At 42.6% G+C, this 16,810-nt stretch overlaps 1 protein-coding gene across 1 annotated transcript in view; it reads left to right on the top strand.

Moving 5' to 3' along the window:
* The window catches only part of gsg1l2b (gsg1-like 2b), a 53,089-nt gene that overhangs the window by 19,415 nt on the left and 16,864 nt on the right, over nt 1–16,810 (top strand). Inside the window, exons 2-3 of the mRNA XM_079578004.1 lie at nt 455–502; nt 11,254–11,406. Of these exons, the coding sequence (XP_079434130.1) occupies nt 455–502; nt 11,254–11,406 (201 nt within the window). The remainder of the gene's footprint in view (nt 1–454; nt 503–11,253; nt 11,407–16,810) is intronic.

Here is a 16,810-nt window from a genome sequence, read left to right as displayed (position 1 = left end):
GCTTATGCCACTGGTTCAGAGTCTCATTTCTCTGCTGCAGACTAATTTGGTGATATTACTGGACAGATAAGTGCTGTGTGCGCATTGAGATTGTCTCTTTAGTACTTTCCTTGCTGTGTTATACGTTGCTGTTGAACTGGTGCCAAAGCTCAATGAATGGCTGCTCCGGCCCCTGTCCACAGAGGACAGAGGATACACAGAGCTGTTATATAAAGCTGTTTTATAGTCCCTTATATACTGCTAGAAAAAAATTAAGAGAACGCTTGAACAGCAAAATGTAACTCGGAGTGTTCCCTTTCTTTGATATATTTAAACAGCGATTCCTGTTTTTGTTATTCACACAGTTGATTTTGCACTTGCCCCGTTGGATTCCAAATGTAATCTGGGGGAGAATCTTCACTTACCTCCAGTGATCTTTCTTCTTTCTTATCTGATGTCCTGTTTTCTGTTGCAGGAGAGAACTGCAGGAGTTTCATTTACGTGGCCCCGACCAACGAGCGAGGTAAGGACTCCACTTCAGCCCTGTGTCATTGTCGTTCGGCCCTTTGTGTGGGGGGAAAGTTCTGCTGTGTCACGCTGCTGTGATGGAGTGATAAAAGTTTACTGCCAACTCTTGTAAAAGCCTGGGCTCACGGCCGTCGGCAGCAAAGACTCTCTGAGGGACAGGCATCAGGGTTTAATAGTTACACCAGTGTGAAGGGAAGGACTTAACCAGGAGCTAACCCACAGCATTATGAGGTCTAATGACTTTTATCAGCCAAAACAGCACATTCTTCCTCACGCTGTTGGCCTGAAAGTGCCTAAAGAGCACTTAAAGGGGCAAAACAAACAATTACAACAAATAGCTAGTTATATACAGGGAATTAAAATCATTCATTAGTGAAGCGTTTACAGGACTCATTAAAAATGTTCTTTAGCTGGAGTTTAAAAGCAGACAATCAGTGGTTCCAGCTCTTGTGTATTATCGACGGATCCCAGACATGAGCAGCAGAGAAGGGACATGAGGCCAAAGGACGTCTTGGTTTGGAAACTTTGGGACGTTTCAGAGGCAGAGTGTCTTATCGATGATGTTGCGACTGGACTCCAGAGACAGCCGGTCCATAGACTCTGAACCAGTGGATGGATATTTCATCACATTTCAGCCATTTTCTAACAAGGCACAATAAATATAAATGCTAAATGTGTATGAACTTGATTAGGTTTCAACTGTTAAAGGTCCTATGTCTTGCAAAATCGACTTTTTGGAGCTTTTAGCCATGGTGTTATGCTATTTCCTTATCAAAAACACCCCCAGAGTGTTTTTTGGCTTCATTCACGCAGTTCTCAGCAATCCTCCTGAATCCTGCTGCTCCACCTTCTCCTGGTAAACCACTGACTTGTGATACTCTGTCTTTTTTACATCATAGTGTCAAACAGGAAGAGCATTTAAGCATATTTAGCTGGATTAATAAAGTCAAACAAAAAGATTTCAGTTGGTGGGGCCCAGGTGTGAGCGACTCCACCGCAGCTGTTTTCATAAACAGTTGAACTTGTTGAGCTAGCTAGCTAGCTTCAGGTTTAACAGCCTAAAAGGTAAATAACTCCTGCCCATGAGTGCCGCATATCGGTGTTTACTTTGACGGAAAAGTGTTTCCGGGTTAGTCCTGTTGTGTTGTGATTCTGTGCTGATGTTGTGTCGTTGAGCCTGACTGAGATCCTCGTAATAGCTGCGGAGAATGGCTCGCTCTGAGACGAGCCTTCAGACAGTGTAAGACCGACTAATAACCCATATAAAATAGTCCCGGTAGTCTGGCATATTTAGTGAGTTTAGTAAATGAAAAAAAACATTTGTTATAAATGTTGAATTTGTGGAACCATGGTAAAAGCAGATTAAACAACGAGGAGCCGTGCATTAGACGGTTATAATGCTGTGCTGCTGTGCTGCGTCCGTGCTCTGAGTTGTTTAATCCTTACTTATGAAGCTTCTAAACGTGTCAGTGTTGAACTGTGACAGTAGGGGGCGCTGTATAAGGGGCATAGGGCTGATTTATTCAGGACATTGATGTTTAGTAGGTTCTTCAGAGGGACTGAAAGACGAAAATCAGCAAATTCCAAAACAAAAAATTCCTAAGTCTCTCTCTCTTATGGTTCCGAAATGATGCGCAAAAGTCTACAACATAAAATATATAAAATAGGTGAACAAGCTTGTGACTGATTTTCACTGTGATGTTTCTCCGCTTCGCTGAAGCCTAGGGAGTCTCGGGGGCTCATTTTAAGGCTCTGACTGGGCTCTTTCCAAGGCCACAATGAGACGTCTCATTCCTTTCCTTTATGGAGATATCGGGCCATATCGGATATCGGCCGTTTTATTGGCCGACATCCGGAAATACCCAGATATTGGCTTGATATACCGGCCCTACATGTGGACACCAAACATCACCAAATAAGTCTTTTTTTTTACTTCCTAAAACTAAGACATTAAGAGAGAAGACTAGAAACTAACGACAACATTGAATGACATTTCCACCATCACAAGTTAAACTAGAACTAAACCCAGTCTATCGTAGGACTGATCAAATAAAGTCTACGTCGGGAATAAACCAACACGCTCGACACTCCCTCGCTCCTCTAATCTGTCCTCACTCTCCCGTCATCGACCCGGCGGACCTTCAGACGAGTGAATTTGAGTTCTTTTGTGGCGGCGAGACGTCAATAGCCAAATCTCCACTCCGGTTTGCGGTGCCAATCACAGAGTCGCCCAAAGACGTTTTAAATGAATGGAGCTGCAGGGGGGGGGAAGTCGGCGGAGAAAACAGCGAGCGGGATAATCCCCCTAATCTCTGGAGTAGTGTTGGGGGAAATCAATCAAAGCAGAAGTTCTCGGGGCTGACAGGAGCAGAGTGTGAAGGAGTCAACACCAGAGTTCACAACGCAACATATTAAACAAGTCTGGCCAGTCATATTGTGGGACGTCCGGTGGGGCAGTGTGTCCGTGTGTGTCCGTGTGTGTCCGTGTGTGTGTGTGCGTGTGTGTAGGTTAAATAGAGTGTGTCTTTTTACTTATCTGTTGTAGGGTTGTCAAAATATAGATTCCTCACATCACGAGAGCGTTGGAGAAGATCTGCGGAGCCCCCTAAGGACATGTACCCTACCCCTGTTTCCCCGCAAAGCCTTCAGAACCACCACACAGTCTCTTCAAGGGAGACCAGGTCCGGTCGACTGAAGAACAGTGTTATCCGCCGGCCAGGATATCAGGAAGCTCAACTCCATCCCTTCCCTGGCTCATTCAGCTTTGAACCAAAAAAAACAACTTTTTACAGATTATTTCACTTATGAGTAGCTTTTAAAAAAAAAAAAAAGAAAAACATGATCCGAAATTTCCTCTGAAATTTGTCAGTAATATATCACAAAATAAAACCAGAAATTTAAATCTACGTCGTAAAGGCAATTTTGGCCATTTTTATGCCTTATTTGTATATGGAATATTGTATATTAATTTGAGCAGGTTTCCTCTGGTGCATGTTTAGCTCAGAGAATTGCACACTGCAAAACTTTGACTCGAGCTAAATAGCTCTGAACCCAGGATAAATTTCTAAAACTAAATGATCCGTTCTGTAAATGTAGGATCTGTTCCAGCTCCTGGACCATGTCCAAAGGAGCGGCTTTCCGACTGTGGCTAGCATTAGCATAGCGGCCCATTGATTCCTATGCAAACCTTAGCCCAGCGTCTTTTGATTTAAATGTATCAGTTAGCATTGGATGACAAAATGAAATGATACCAGAGCCAAATGTAAAGTCACATGTTTACTATTTGTACTGGACGCACAAATATGAAGAATTGAAAAATATGAAAAATTGTTATATATTGTAGGTTATAGTAGGTCAGTGTTGCCCAAGCAGGGACCCCTGGGTGTACTTGAAAAGAAAGCTATATTTTTGCTGTAAAATGCCTTTCTAGATAAACTGCAACACCATTGACATAGGGAGTCCACAAGACAAAAAAGGTTGTGAACTATTGCTGTAGGTTATTAGCCTGGGAATACCCATGCTGGTGTGCGCGCTCGAATCATTTCCAACTGCACAACAGTCTGGGGACCATGACCCAAATGTTGGCACAGATATGGGACCAATCAGAGAACGAAGAGGGACGGCAAGACGATTCGATATACGGAAGCTTGTATTTTATTCACGGATAAATAAATAAAACGTTTTTTTACAGGTCCAACATGACAGCAGCAACTCCATATTTTGATCAAGCTTTAGACCGGGTTCTAAAGCTTGATCAAATAAGAGAGAATAAGAGAGACATTCAGCCCAATAAACGACTATGGACAGTCATAAACCACACCTCTCCTACCAGAACATGAATTGGTGGTTCCCAGACTAAATATAACTTGTGATATTTTGTCTGGCCATAGCCAGTCTAGTAGGTTATAGCCTATAAGTATTTGACTGTGAATATTGCAGCTAAAAACAACATTAGAGAGAACAAATGAGACCTTTTATTTTACATGATAAAACCAAACAAAGGAATATCGTAATGAGTGTCCTGCAATGAAGGCATTATACCTAAAGTTTTTTCCTTTTGCAGTGGTATCAAAATAGGTATCAAGGTTTTATTTTCAGTATTGAGTTTGACATTTTAGTGTTTTAGTAACACTACCCTGCAGATGCTGTTTTGTTGGGGGAAAGCCATTTCACGGCCCATTGCTGTTACAGGGCACATTTTAGTTCTTATTTAATACATGATATGGAGCAGTTTTTTGTCTTTCTAAGTTTTAACCTCTGCTGTGGATCTGCAGTGGCTCGGCTCTGCAGCTCTATAATAGGGATGGTTTAAAGAGGCCTGGTGATTCTGAACGACTCTGAGACAAAATGCTGTGTACATTGTTTCTCTCCCTTTATGCCACTCCTGTTGCCCATATAAATAAATGCCTCTGTTTGCGAGGTCTTGTAGTGTGCGATATTGGCCCATCCATGAGCTGAGGCCAGAGAGCCCTTAAACCAGAGAGCCCTTAAACCAGAGAGCCCTTAAACCAGAGAGCCCTTAAACCAGAGAGCCCTTAAACCAGAGCCCTTAAACCAGAGAGCCCTTAAACCAGGGATCAGTTACAATCAAATCAAAGTGACAAAATCATCAGGTTTGGCTCTTGTTTTCATCTGGCAGCAACAGTCCAAGCTGTAATTTCCTTAGTTCCTTATCCCCATTAGTGTTCCTTTCCGCTTTACTGCTTCCTTTCAATGTCATAATTCCACGTGCGGTTTCCTCTATTAAAACCCGTTCTATCTGAGACACGCAGCAGTCCTGGGAGTAAGTGTGCCGGGCGGTGCCAAAGGGTGTTGCAAAGTCACTCAACATTGTGCTTTTTTTAAAACAGCCCTGAGCCTTTACCAGGGGACGGTACTGCCCTGCTCCCCGCCGGACGTCCCACCACAGGCTGTGACTTTGGAGGAAACACGGCATACAACTGAAAGTTTCAGTTGCAGTTCAGAGGATAAACACAACATGCATTGGATTGTGCGCGCTCATATCGGGCTGCAATGCCCCCTGGGCCACTGCACGCATCATGTGCAGGCTCCTCCTGTGAGGACTGTGTGTCTCTTACCAGTAAACCTCAGGCTGAGAGCGGCAGAAGAACAGAAACACTTGAATCTGTGGTGTGGAGTTGAGTTGACCGCTGCGCTGTGGTGAATGAAGGACGTCCCGATCCAAGTCTAGTCACACAAAATTAAACATGTCGATTTTCTAGGCAGATAAAAAGGGGTATTATATTTAAGGGCGTAATAATTCCTTAGGAGCACTTTGACTTTACTGCGTGGATGTGGGACTACTTGGATCATGTAACTCCTCACGTAGCTGTATTTAAATAGGAAAAACATGCAAGAGCTCGGTCGCTTCTAACTTCAGCCCCCTTTTGGCCCCATAGAGGAGAGGAGGAGAGGCTAAAGGCTAACAACGTGTTTGGTGTTTTTATGTGACTGAGAGCACACACAAAGACCAGACAGGTACGGATCAACTCGTCTAAGCTCAGGCAAGAACATATCTGAGTATGGAAAAACGGTGAACTGTTACTTTAATAGTCGCTTTGCTCGATGATGCTATTCTTGTAATTGTTTAGGGCACGATCCGTATCCCGATACAGAGTTCATGATCCCATTTGTATCACTTCAATAATACAAAATAAATAGAAAAATGTATCTTACAGGTGCGCAAAATGGTTTATAACAAGCTCAGCCTTTAATCAGAGTATTTAGAGTGTGTGTTGTGATACGTTCTGAATATACACTATGGTTAGACAAACACATTTGGGTATCAGGATACAGGCCTGATACAAGATACAAACGATATATTGCCAATTTGATATATTGAGCACAACCCTAGTTTAGTGTAATGATCGAAATTGTAATTGAATTTGGATCGATTGAACAGCCCTGACCTGGAGCACAGCTTGACTGAGCCTAAGACGCCTCCAAACTCCCGCTCTCGTTTTGAAAGATTTACTGTAGAATGGGCCCAGAGTGTCGGCCGGTGTGCAGGGTGTCTGGGGGCGTTATGTAAGGAGCAGCTGCTTTAAATGCACAGTGGGCCGGGCTCCGTCTGTTTCAGGGATTAGACTTCCTTAACCTTTATTCAGACTCTAATCCACAGCCTTTTGGTCAACCGTGCGTACGCTACATATGTAGGTCACGGAGAGTAACGGAGAGCGGTCGCCGGTCAAAGCCGGACCATTTTGGCAGTATACTGAATTGTTGCAAATCACATTTCGAAGATGATTACGGTGCTCATTTTAAACACATCCTGGAACATTATCGCCTTACGCTGCGAGATGGAAAGTCAAGAGATTTAAATTGGGAATCTCATAAAAATCCATTGTGAAGCTTCGTCTCGTTCTTGGTCAAATGTAGCACTTAATGATGTTCTGTTCTACACCAACATCCACCGAGATAATGGTAATGCGGAAGTATTTAAGGCATGGCATTATCTCCCTAACGTCCTCCTTGATATTTCACTTACTAATCTCCGCCGGGCTTTAATTGTATGTAAAACCCTTAAGCCCGGGATCGTCTTTATGCCGGAGACACTTCTTTGGCTGAATTGATAAATGAATTCAAACCATCCTTCCGCCGCTCTTGTGTTTAATTACTCCTGTGCTGTCCCGTCTCCTGTGGGCTCCGATATCCGCATCACCGCACTCCTTCTGCGTCCTCTGAGCGGCCCCCAAGGTCACCCGTATGTACCACAGAAGGCTCCTTCGCCACATCCCTCATTACTTATCCATACATGTCTGTAAACCCCCCCCACAGGCGCGTCCTATTCCCACAGCTGCTCCAGCGGTGAGGAAGAGAAGGTGACCATTGACCTCATGCTGCAAACGTCTCTGTGCTGCAGCAGAGCGGGAGCGGATCACTGCAGATCTGCAAGAAAGACAAAGAATCCAAACTTAATATGGTCTCAATTAGCAAAGGCCACAATCATTAAGGTCATTCCCTCTGCAGAGAACTAAATGTCCATCCATGATATATACAGTGCCTCTCAAAAGTACTAATACACCTTGAACTTTTGCACATTTTGTCATGTTTACAACCATAAACATAAAGATTTTATTTTGAATTTTTTACTGAAAGTTCACACACAAGTAACTTGAGTGCATGAAATTGCCTTTATAACATTCCTAATGACTGCAGAGGCCACCTGTGCGTAATCTACTCTCAGTACAATTACAGCTGTTCTGTGAGGGCCTCAGAGCTGTGGTCACTAAACAACATCATGAAGGCCAAGGAGCATCAGAGAGGTCAGGGATAAAGTTGTGGAGAAGTTTAAAGCAGCGTTAAGTTATACATTAGATTTCCCAAGATTTAAACATCTCACGGAGCACTGTTCAATCCATCATTCAGAAATGGAAAGAGTAAAGCACCACTGCCAACTTACCAAGACGTGGGAGTCATCTTTGACCGAGAGCTGAATTTTAAACAACAAATAAATGCTGTTGTCAAAGCCAGTTTTTTCCAGCTGCGCCTTTTGAGCAAAGTTAAACCCTTTCTTTCGCGCCAAGACCTGGAGAAGGCAACGCACGCGTTCATCAGTTCTCGGTTTGACTATTGTAACGCTCTCTACTCTGGCCTTCCACAGTCGTCACTCCACCGGTTACAGTTAGTGCAGAATGCAGCAGCCCGTCTTCTCACCGGTTCATCCAGACACAGCCACATCACTCCGGTCCTCTCCTCCCTGCACTGGCTCCCGGTCCGTTTTCGGATTGATTTCAAAATTTTAATGTTTGTTTTTAAAGCCCTCCACGGTCTCGCTCCGTTATATCTGACTGAGTTGGTGACCGTACATCGCCCCAGCAGAACTCTCCGGTCTGCCGATCAGATGGTTCTGGACGTGCCCAGGTCCCGGTACAAACAGTGGGGCGATCGTTCTTTCAGGGTTGTAGCGCCAAAACTGTGGAAGAGCTGCCCCTCAGTCTGCGTGTTCTCACAGAACTGTCCCTCTTTAAGTCTAGATTGAAGACACATCTCTTCAAACTAGCTTTTAAGACTTAGATCGCACTTATTTGATTGATTTATTTTTTAATATTGTTTTATCTGTCTGTGAAGCACTTTGGTCTTCCTTGTGTTGTTGTAAGGTGCTATACAAATAAACTTTGATTGATTGAAGACGTGGTCATCCACCTAAAATATCAGATCGAACAAGGAGAGCACTGGTAAGAAATGCACCCAAGTGCCCCAAGATAACTCTGGAGGAGCTGTGAAGTCCTGCCGCTGAGCTGGGGGAATCTGGACATGGGACAACTATAAGTCGTGTCTGCACAAATATGGGGGGGAGCATCATGCTGTGGGGCTGCTTTTCCTCAGCGTGGAGTGGGAAGATTGTTAGAATAGTTGGGAAGATGGATGGAGCCAAATACAGGGACATTTTAGAGGAAAACCTGCTGGAGTCAGCAAGAGAACTGAGGCTGGGGCGGAGATTCACCTTCAGCAGGACAATGACCCTAAACACAAAGATAAATCTACAATGGAATGTTTAAAAACAAACAATGTGTTAGAATGGCCCAGTCAAAGTCCTGACCAAAATCCTATTGAAAATCTGTGGAAAGACCTGAAAACTGCAGTTCACAAACGCTCTCCTTCTAATGTGACAGAGCTTGAGTTGTTTTGTAAAGAGGTATGGGCTAAAATGTCAGTCTCTACATGTGCAAATCTTGTACAGTCAAACCCCAGAAGACTTGCCGCTGTTATTGCAGCAAAAGGGGGTTCCACAAAGTATTAAGTCATGCTGTATGAATACTTATGCACACCCCACTTTTCACTTTTCTATTTTTGGAAAAATAGCAGAATCATGTATCATTTTGCTTTCACTTCACAGTTGTTTGTTACTTGTGTGTGAACGTTCAGTAAAAAAAATACAAATTGGGGAATGAGAGGGAAAAACCGTTCCCCACTGACGGCTCAAATGGAGTCCAAGTCCAAGCCTTCACATGACAGAAGTAGCCTGAAGTGCTTCTCACGGACCTTCAAACAGTAAAGCAGGGGTGTCAAACTTAATCTGAAACACACTTAAACACCTAACGAATCGCGTCACCGCTTTGATTTGGTCACTTGAAACGGAGCCGCTTCTGCTGTGCAATTCTGGAAAAACCTCTAGGCACGCGCTGCTGCTGAGCACTAAGTTGTGAATGAAAATTGATTCCTGATCCTTTGCTTGTGCTTTGGTGACAGTGGTATTCCACTGTCACCAAAGCACAAGCAAAGGATTTTACTACCTTTCTCTGACAAACTGTGTCTCTCCTAGACATCAGCGTGTGTGAGTCTGAGTGTGCAGCCTGTCCTGCCTCATGTCATAATAAAACATGTTTGTAATCCAGTGCGTCCTTTATTTTCATACGTTTATTGAAGCGTATATTCCTCTGATCCGAATGCCTGGGCACAGTTGGAAAAATACATTCTAGACTCTCTGCGTCAACCCAGACAGCTTGCGTCGCTCTGCACGTGACTGGACCGACTGGACTGTCCATGCCTGTGGTCAGTACGCCTGATGCTTTCACATGTAAACGTGTGACACTGATTCACACGTTGTTCAAATGCTGCCGAGCAAGAAAAGACTGGGGCTAATCTTCACAAGCCGCTTCACGGGACGTTCAAAGACTTTTGTAGTGACGGCCGCTACGCTAGAACAAACTGCCTGGCGATATAAAGACATGTGAGTCCATCAGAGGATTTAAAACTTAAAGAACATCCAAACAGCAGCAGCGTTTCACACACTGTGTGACTCTCTTTGGTCCACACTCCTCATGGTGCTGACTGTGTCCTGGGGTTTGCATTTGTGTCGTTGATGTGTCTTGTCTGGTTGCATGTTGGGGGGAGTAGGGGTTTTATTATGTGTTGGTGTGTTTTTCTGAGGTCAACCCTTTGACCTGTTTTCTGTTATGGGTCACCCTGCCGGGACTGCAGTGCATCATACCGCAACATTTATGTTACAATTTTATAGAGTCCCCAATGAAATATTTTGTGTTGGGGAGTCCAAACTTCCAAATTCTTCACAGGGTTTAAGTTTATAAGCTCTTTTCACAACTTGCTATTTTTAATTAAATTGATACGAATGCTTAATATTTTGATGCACAGTATTTTTTCAACAAATGACTGTGTTTACAATATACTGAAGGTGGTAAAGAAGCAGATGTTGTTCTTCTAGTATAAAAAAATAGGTATAGGCCCTACCAGACGGTTTAAATCTCCCTTAAATGCTCCAGTTGAATGTTCGGCTGCATTGACCACTGCTCTGTGCCTCAGTGAAAACGGTTTGGACCCCCCTGAACTAAAGTGACCTTTTTGTTTGTGACCCAATGGCTGTATGAGAGATTAGCATGGTGCCTTTACTTTCCATCACATTGGCCTCTATGATGCTGCAGGGTCAATTGTTTTTAGAGTTTGCAGTAGGACCAAAAACACATCAATATCAACAGTTATTTTCCCCACATAAAAAGTGACATAATGCCTCTTTAAAGACACTGACAGAACTAAAAACTACATGAAGTATAGACACCAGGAGGGAAACCTCAAAAAGCTTAAACACAAAGGTCAAATCTTCACAAGGGGAAATGTTTTAAACTCAGAAAAGCTTTGCACTTGTGGAGGAGAAGGAAACGTACCAAACACAGTCCTGTGGTGTGGGTGGTGATGTTTGGAGCCTCTGGTGAATGACCTGAGCGGTGCTGGAGTATTCATACAGTTGAATACCACATGTAACATTATGTTGTGCCGTTGTTGTTGCAGGAGTGCTGTGGCTGTGCATCGTGGCCGAGTGCCTGTACATCCTCCTCCTGGCCACCGGGGGCATCCTCATGTCCTTAGAGGTCTGTCAGTTTGGGAACGTGATCGACGGGCTCAAGCTCAACGCCTTCGCCGCCATTTTCACCGTGCTGTCAGGTCAGTGCCGCCTCTGAGGGAAGCTGATTATAACACTAATACTAACACTAATACTAATACTAATACTGACACTGATGATACTCCTTTTCTGTCATGTGTTTGTTACTTCAGCTAATATTTTATCTATGTATTTAAGTATTTAGATTATTATTAAAGACCTAACCCTGAGGCTTACAGTACATCACTGTTGTAATGAGCAAAGTTAGGTTCTGCAAAAGTAAAGAGGAAGAAGAGGAAATTGATTCATTATTTAGCGCCGCTGTTAGTGCTTATGTCTCACAGCTAGAAGGTCATGGGTTCGATTCCCACCTGGACGGGGCCTTTCTGTGTGGAGTCTGCATGTTCTCCCCCTGTCTGCGTAGGTTTCCTCTGGGTACTCCGGTTTCCCCTACCACTGAAAACATGTACAATAGGTAAATCCACTGCTCCTACAGGTTGCCCCAGCAGCAGTGAGGATGGGTCAAGTGAAGAGAACACATTTCCCTGAGGGGTTTGATAAAGTATCACTAAGTTAAGTGATACTTTGTCAGTGCAGTTCGAAAAGGAGCTCTGATGTTTCCTTTAATGCCTCCTTAAGCAGAGGAACCTCAGGATGTTCCTCATCAGCCCATAAGGACCTAAGAACAATCCCACAGGTCACTGTGCTGCCAAACTCTCCGATCTCCGCACGAGTGTGAAATTATTGACAGTTTTGCTGCGTGACGTTTCATTCAATAAAACATGAGCTTGGTCCTAAATATATGAAAGTATAAAGCAGATGCGGCTGTAGAGCCACAGCAGCATCTGACAGTTTGATTAGAGATTTCCTATAATAAAACGTTCAGGTGCTGCTGGCTCTACAGCCAGATGGAATCATCTGTGCTCTCTGGGATTTGTTTGTTTCCCTGGGATTGACCTGACAGGCACTGCAGTATTGCGACGTCCATATATATATATTAATATATTTTTCCAAACAGGACCGGCCAATTCTCCTCGATTAAAACGCACCACGCGATTATCGTGATCGACCTTTATTAAAATCTTAATTAGATTAAAATTAAATGAATTGCCCAACCCTAACCGGGGGAATTAAAAAGTATTACACTGGACTCAAACTGGCATTAAATCTAAATTTATTGGAAAATAAATTTAGATTTAAAACATTGCTCAAATGTTTTTACTGTATTGTTCAGTTGCAGTTTTGGCTGAAATGGACCACTTTCCTCTGTTTTAATGAAATGTTTGCAAATCTTAAGAAATGAAATACGTGTGTGGCATTAAAATATAGTTGTTTATCACATCATTCTGACATCCGTGTTCAGATTATGTTGGTCCGGTTGGTAATGCAGGAGGATATGGACTGTATATGGAGTGAGTTCTTATGAATCACCTGTGATGATGTCACTTCCTGGCTGCTCCCTCTGCCTCTGATGCACGCAAACCTTTTAAAAAACTTTTGAATTAGCGCCTTGAAGCAACAGCTTTTTTGGGAAATGTAACAGAACTATTTACGCTAAATCCCACATAGTCCCCTTTTTACACATACAGAATACTGCTCGCATGTTTAGTCGTGTGAAACGTAGCTCCTCAAAACCACACGACCCTGTTTCTTTTACAGTGTCCCGCTCATAATCCCTCATACAAAGTGAGGAGACAGAGCGTGTATTTGCTGAGTCTCTGAACACAGGCTGTAGAAGTGATGAGGCGTCACTCTCCGCTCCGTTACTGATGGATTAACATTGAAATGTGGTGCAGACCGGGCAGATTTGGTTTCAAGATTACAGAGATGCTTCCATAAACACACTTTTCCATTTAACGCATACATTGTTTCTGCTTACTTCAAAGAAAAAGCCTTTTGGGTGCATCATTGAATTATAGACCCGACAATACTGTGATATTAAAAGGATCAGGTTTTGGTGCGGGAAAATGGATTTTCAACTCTCACACACATTCTGTTTTACTGTATCCACACACCACCAATCTCCCTTATATACGTGCTCTTAAGGAGTTTATTAATGTTAGGACTGAGTGTTCTAACGACTCACAAAACCAGGTTGGTCATAGGAGCTTGTGGAGAATGAAAGGAAGGACACACAAGTAACTTTTAGAAAGTTAGAATGTTTATTTATTTATTTGAGCAGTTAACAATTTGCTCAAAAGGAGTGGGCTGATGAGCGCCCACCCCAGAAATCAATATAATAAAAAGTACAAGGAACATAGTGCAAGGGGAACATAACAACAATAAAGATCAACAGCAGAATAAATGGATTATGTACACTTACCGAGATGTTCTAATGTTATCACAATGTCAATCATGCAACCAGCAGCATCATATTTTGATTTGCCTCATTGGCAAAAGAACCTATTACACTTCAAAAGCTATTTTAACACAGACCAAACTTACAAAGCACTGTTTGAAATGTTCATATAATGAACAGAAACAGCACAAACACAACAACGGCCTGGTTTCATGTACGATCTCTAGTACAAAGCAAGTAACACAAGTGGATCATTAATACTTCTTTCAGATGGTTACCAATGCCAAACAATGTTAACATTACCGAAAGTCCTTAGCGTTATGTTAAAAAGGCACATTAATATACATATTATACTCCGTGAACTTGCTACTTCGCAGTTGTCATTGCCATCCTCAGTACAATATTAATTTGTGTATTATTATTTTTCCTTGTTTGTGAGTTATGTATGATGTAAGCCCTGCATAGTGTGGTGTGTTAAAAAGCCAGGCTGTAGAAGAGGGCATTATCTCCCCATCAACAAACCCCACCCAGCTGATTTTGTAGATGATTTTCCTGCTGAGTGGTGCATTAAAAGACGAGGTTTATGAGCCTGTTGGTCCCTCTCAACAGATCCATAGTTCCTCTACCCTATGTCTCTTTTTGTAATTTTGAGAAAATAGACAAATGGAATGACAAATTCTTCTCTATACTTTTCAAAAGTATTTAGTTTGTATTTATATTTGAACAGGTTGATGTTTGGACATTGTTTCATTTCCATCTCCAAATTGTTCCACAATTGTACACCATTAACTGTCAGGCTGAAACTCTTCAAAGTTGTGCTGTGTTTCTGTATAATACTTCATAACGACCAGTACGTCCTTGGAACCTTCTTTGTATTTGTCTTGGTAACAGTTTGTATCTTGCTTTGTATTTCATCTGTACAGTTTGGAACTCAACAATGTCACAAAACTTCATGATCTTTGATTTTAAAAATAATGAGTTTGTGTGGTCCAAAAACCCAACTTCATGAATTAATCGGACCGCTCATTTAGGTCTTACTGTGGTTTTAAAGGTACTACCCCAAACCACAGTACAAAATCAGAGAACAGTATAAAGTATGTAGAGCCTTGATATTTAAAAAGTGCCTTGCTTTTGCTATTACTGATCATAGCGCTAGGTCGACCAGACGACCACTGCGGGTCAATAACAGTTCGCCTCAGACCCGGAGCTGAGACAGATTCACGGCGGTGAGGCAGATCCACCGTGATAGGTGGACTCAGGGGAGTCGGCGCCCCCTTGTGGTCTAACACCACATCTCACCCTGTAGTAGAGGAAAACTGCAGACCCGGAGCCAAGACAGATCTACCATGAAGACAGTCTACCGTGAGAGTGCGCCCTCTGCTGGATAAGGCTGATTTTGAGCGATCAGCTTGTAGGAAGGTTGATGTTGAGTGATCTGCTTCACACACGTGAGGAGTTAGTTAGTTAGTTTTCATTTTTGTGATAAATACACTGCGTTCCAAATTATTATGCAAATGAGATTTTTCTCAGATTTTCTAAATTGTCTGATGAGAATCAGCATAATTTTCAAGTCTTTAACTGGTAGAGGATGGTAAATGGTAAATGGTAAATGGTCTCAACTTATAAAGCGCTTTTCCACCTACATTAGGCACTCAAAGCGCTTTACAGCAAGGATCCACTCACCCATTCATACTCTCATTCATACACCAATGTACGCAGACACTGGGATCATTTAAATGTGGTTAAAAAAATCTCCCAGTGATAACAGTATTTTTTTCAAAAATAAATATAGTAAAAACCTCAAAATCCACTGTTCCAAATTAAATGGTAAATGGTCTCAACTTATATAGCGCTTTTCCACCTACATTAGGCACTCAAAGCGCTTTACAGCAAGGATCCACTCACCCATTCATACACCAATGTACGCAGACACTGGGGGCAATGTGGGTGAAGTGTCTTGCCCAAGGACACAACGACAATGTGCACTTTCAGGAGGTGGGATTCGAACCCCTGACCTTCCGATCATGAGACGACCCTCTCTACCATCTGCGCCACTGTCGCCCCAAATTATTATGCAACTCATCGTTTCAATACATTTTAAAGCTTGTAATTAACTGAAAATGGTCATTTGTTGAATTTGTAGCATTAGGAGGTCACATTTACTGAAATCAAAAGATATTTCAATCCAAAACATCTCAATAGGTCAAGTTATATTTTAACATAGGAGCCCTTCTTTGAGCAGCTTCAAAATTCTTAAATCCATTAAACTTGTGAGTTTTTGGACAGTTTCTGCTTGGATTTGTTTGCAGGATGTTAGAATAGCCTCCCAGAAAACTGCCTCCCACCCTCAAAGAAGTTTTTTTTTGTTGAGGCTCCAAAGGTTCTCAATAGGGTTGAGGTCAGGGGAGAAGGGGGTCCACATCATGAGTTTCTTTCCTTTTATGCCCAGAGCAGCCAGTGATGCAGAGGTTTTCTTTACAGCAGGACATGGTGCGTTGTCATGCATGAAGATGATCTTGTTAGGGAAAGCACGGCTCTTCTTTTTGTAGCATAGAAGACAGTGGGGGGGACTTCAGGGATACTAAAGGGGCCGACCAGCTCTCTCCCCATGATTCTGGCCCAAAACATGACTCTGCCCCCTCCTTACTGACGCCACATTCAACTATTTCATGCTTTTCATCAGCAGAGAGATCCTTTTTCTTTCCCTTATTGCTTGAAAATGATGATCTGCTTAATATAGTGGAACATCCTTTTTGAGTAGTTTTTCCCTAAACCTGAAAACTAATCATCCCAGGTCTCTGAGATGAATGTCAGTGATTCAAAGAACCTGAGACACAAAACTATCCATGAGTTTCATTAAAAACATTTTTTTTTTACGTTTTTGACACAAAAATACAGTTTGCATACTAATTTGGAACGCAGTGTATAACTACTTTCTGGATGTATATTTAGAACCCAGAAGACAAACGCTTGGATTCAGTTAACTCCGCCCATTGTATTTTTTATTTCTTTCTTTCTTACAGCAGAAATTATGAAAAAGCTGTTTTACAAATTAAAATCAGGCCGTAAGTATAAAATTAAGGCATTACTGTTCCGCACTTCTGTTCCGCTCTGACGATTCAACGGAACAACTCAGTGGTTTACCAGGAGAGGGCGGAGCAGCAGGA

This window comes from Gobius niger (assembly GCF_951799975.1).
Source record: "Gobius niger genome assembly, chromosome: 19".
Lineage (NCBI taxonomy): Eukaryota > Metazoa > Chordata > Actinopteri > Gobiiformes > Gobiidae > Gobius > Gobius niger.
Note: the sequence above shows the minus strand (reverse complement) of the source record. Positions and strands in the feature narration are given on the sequence as shown.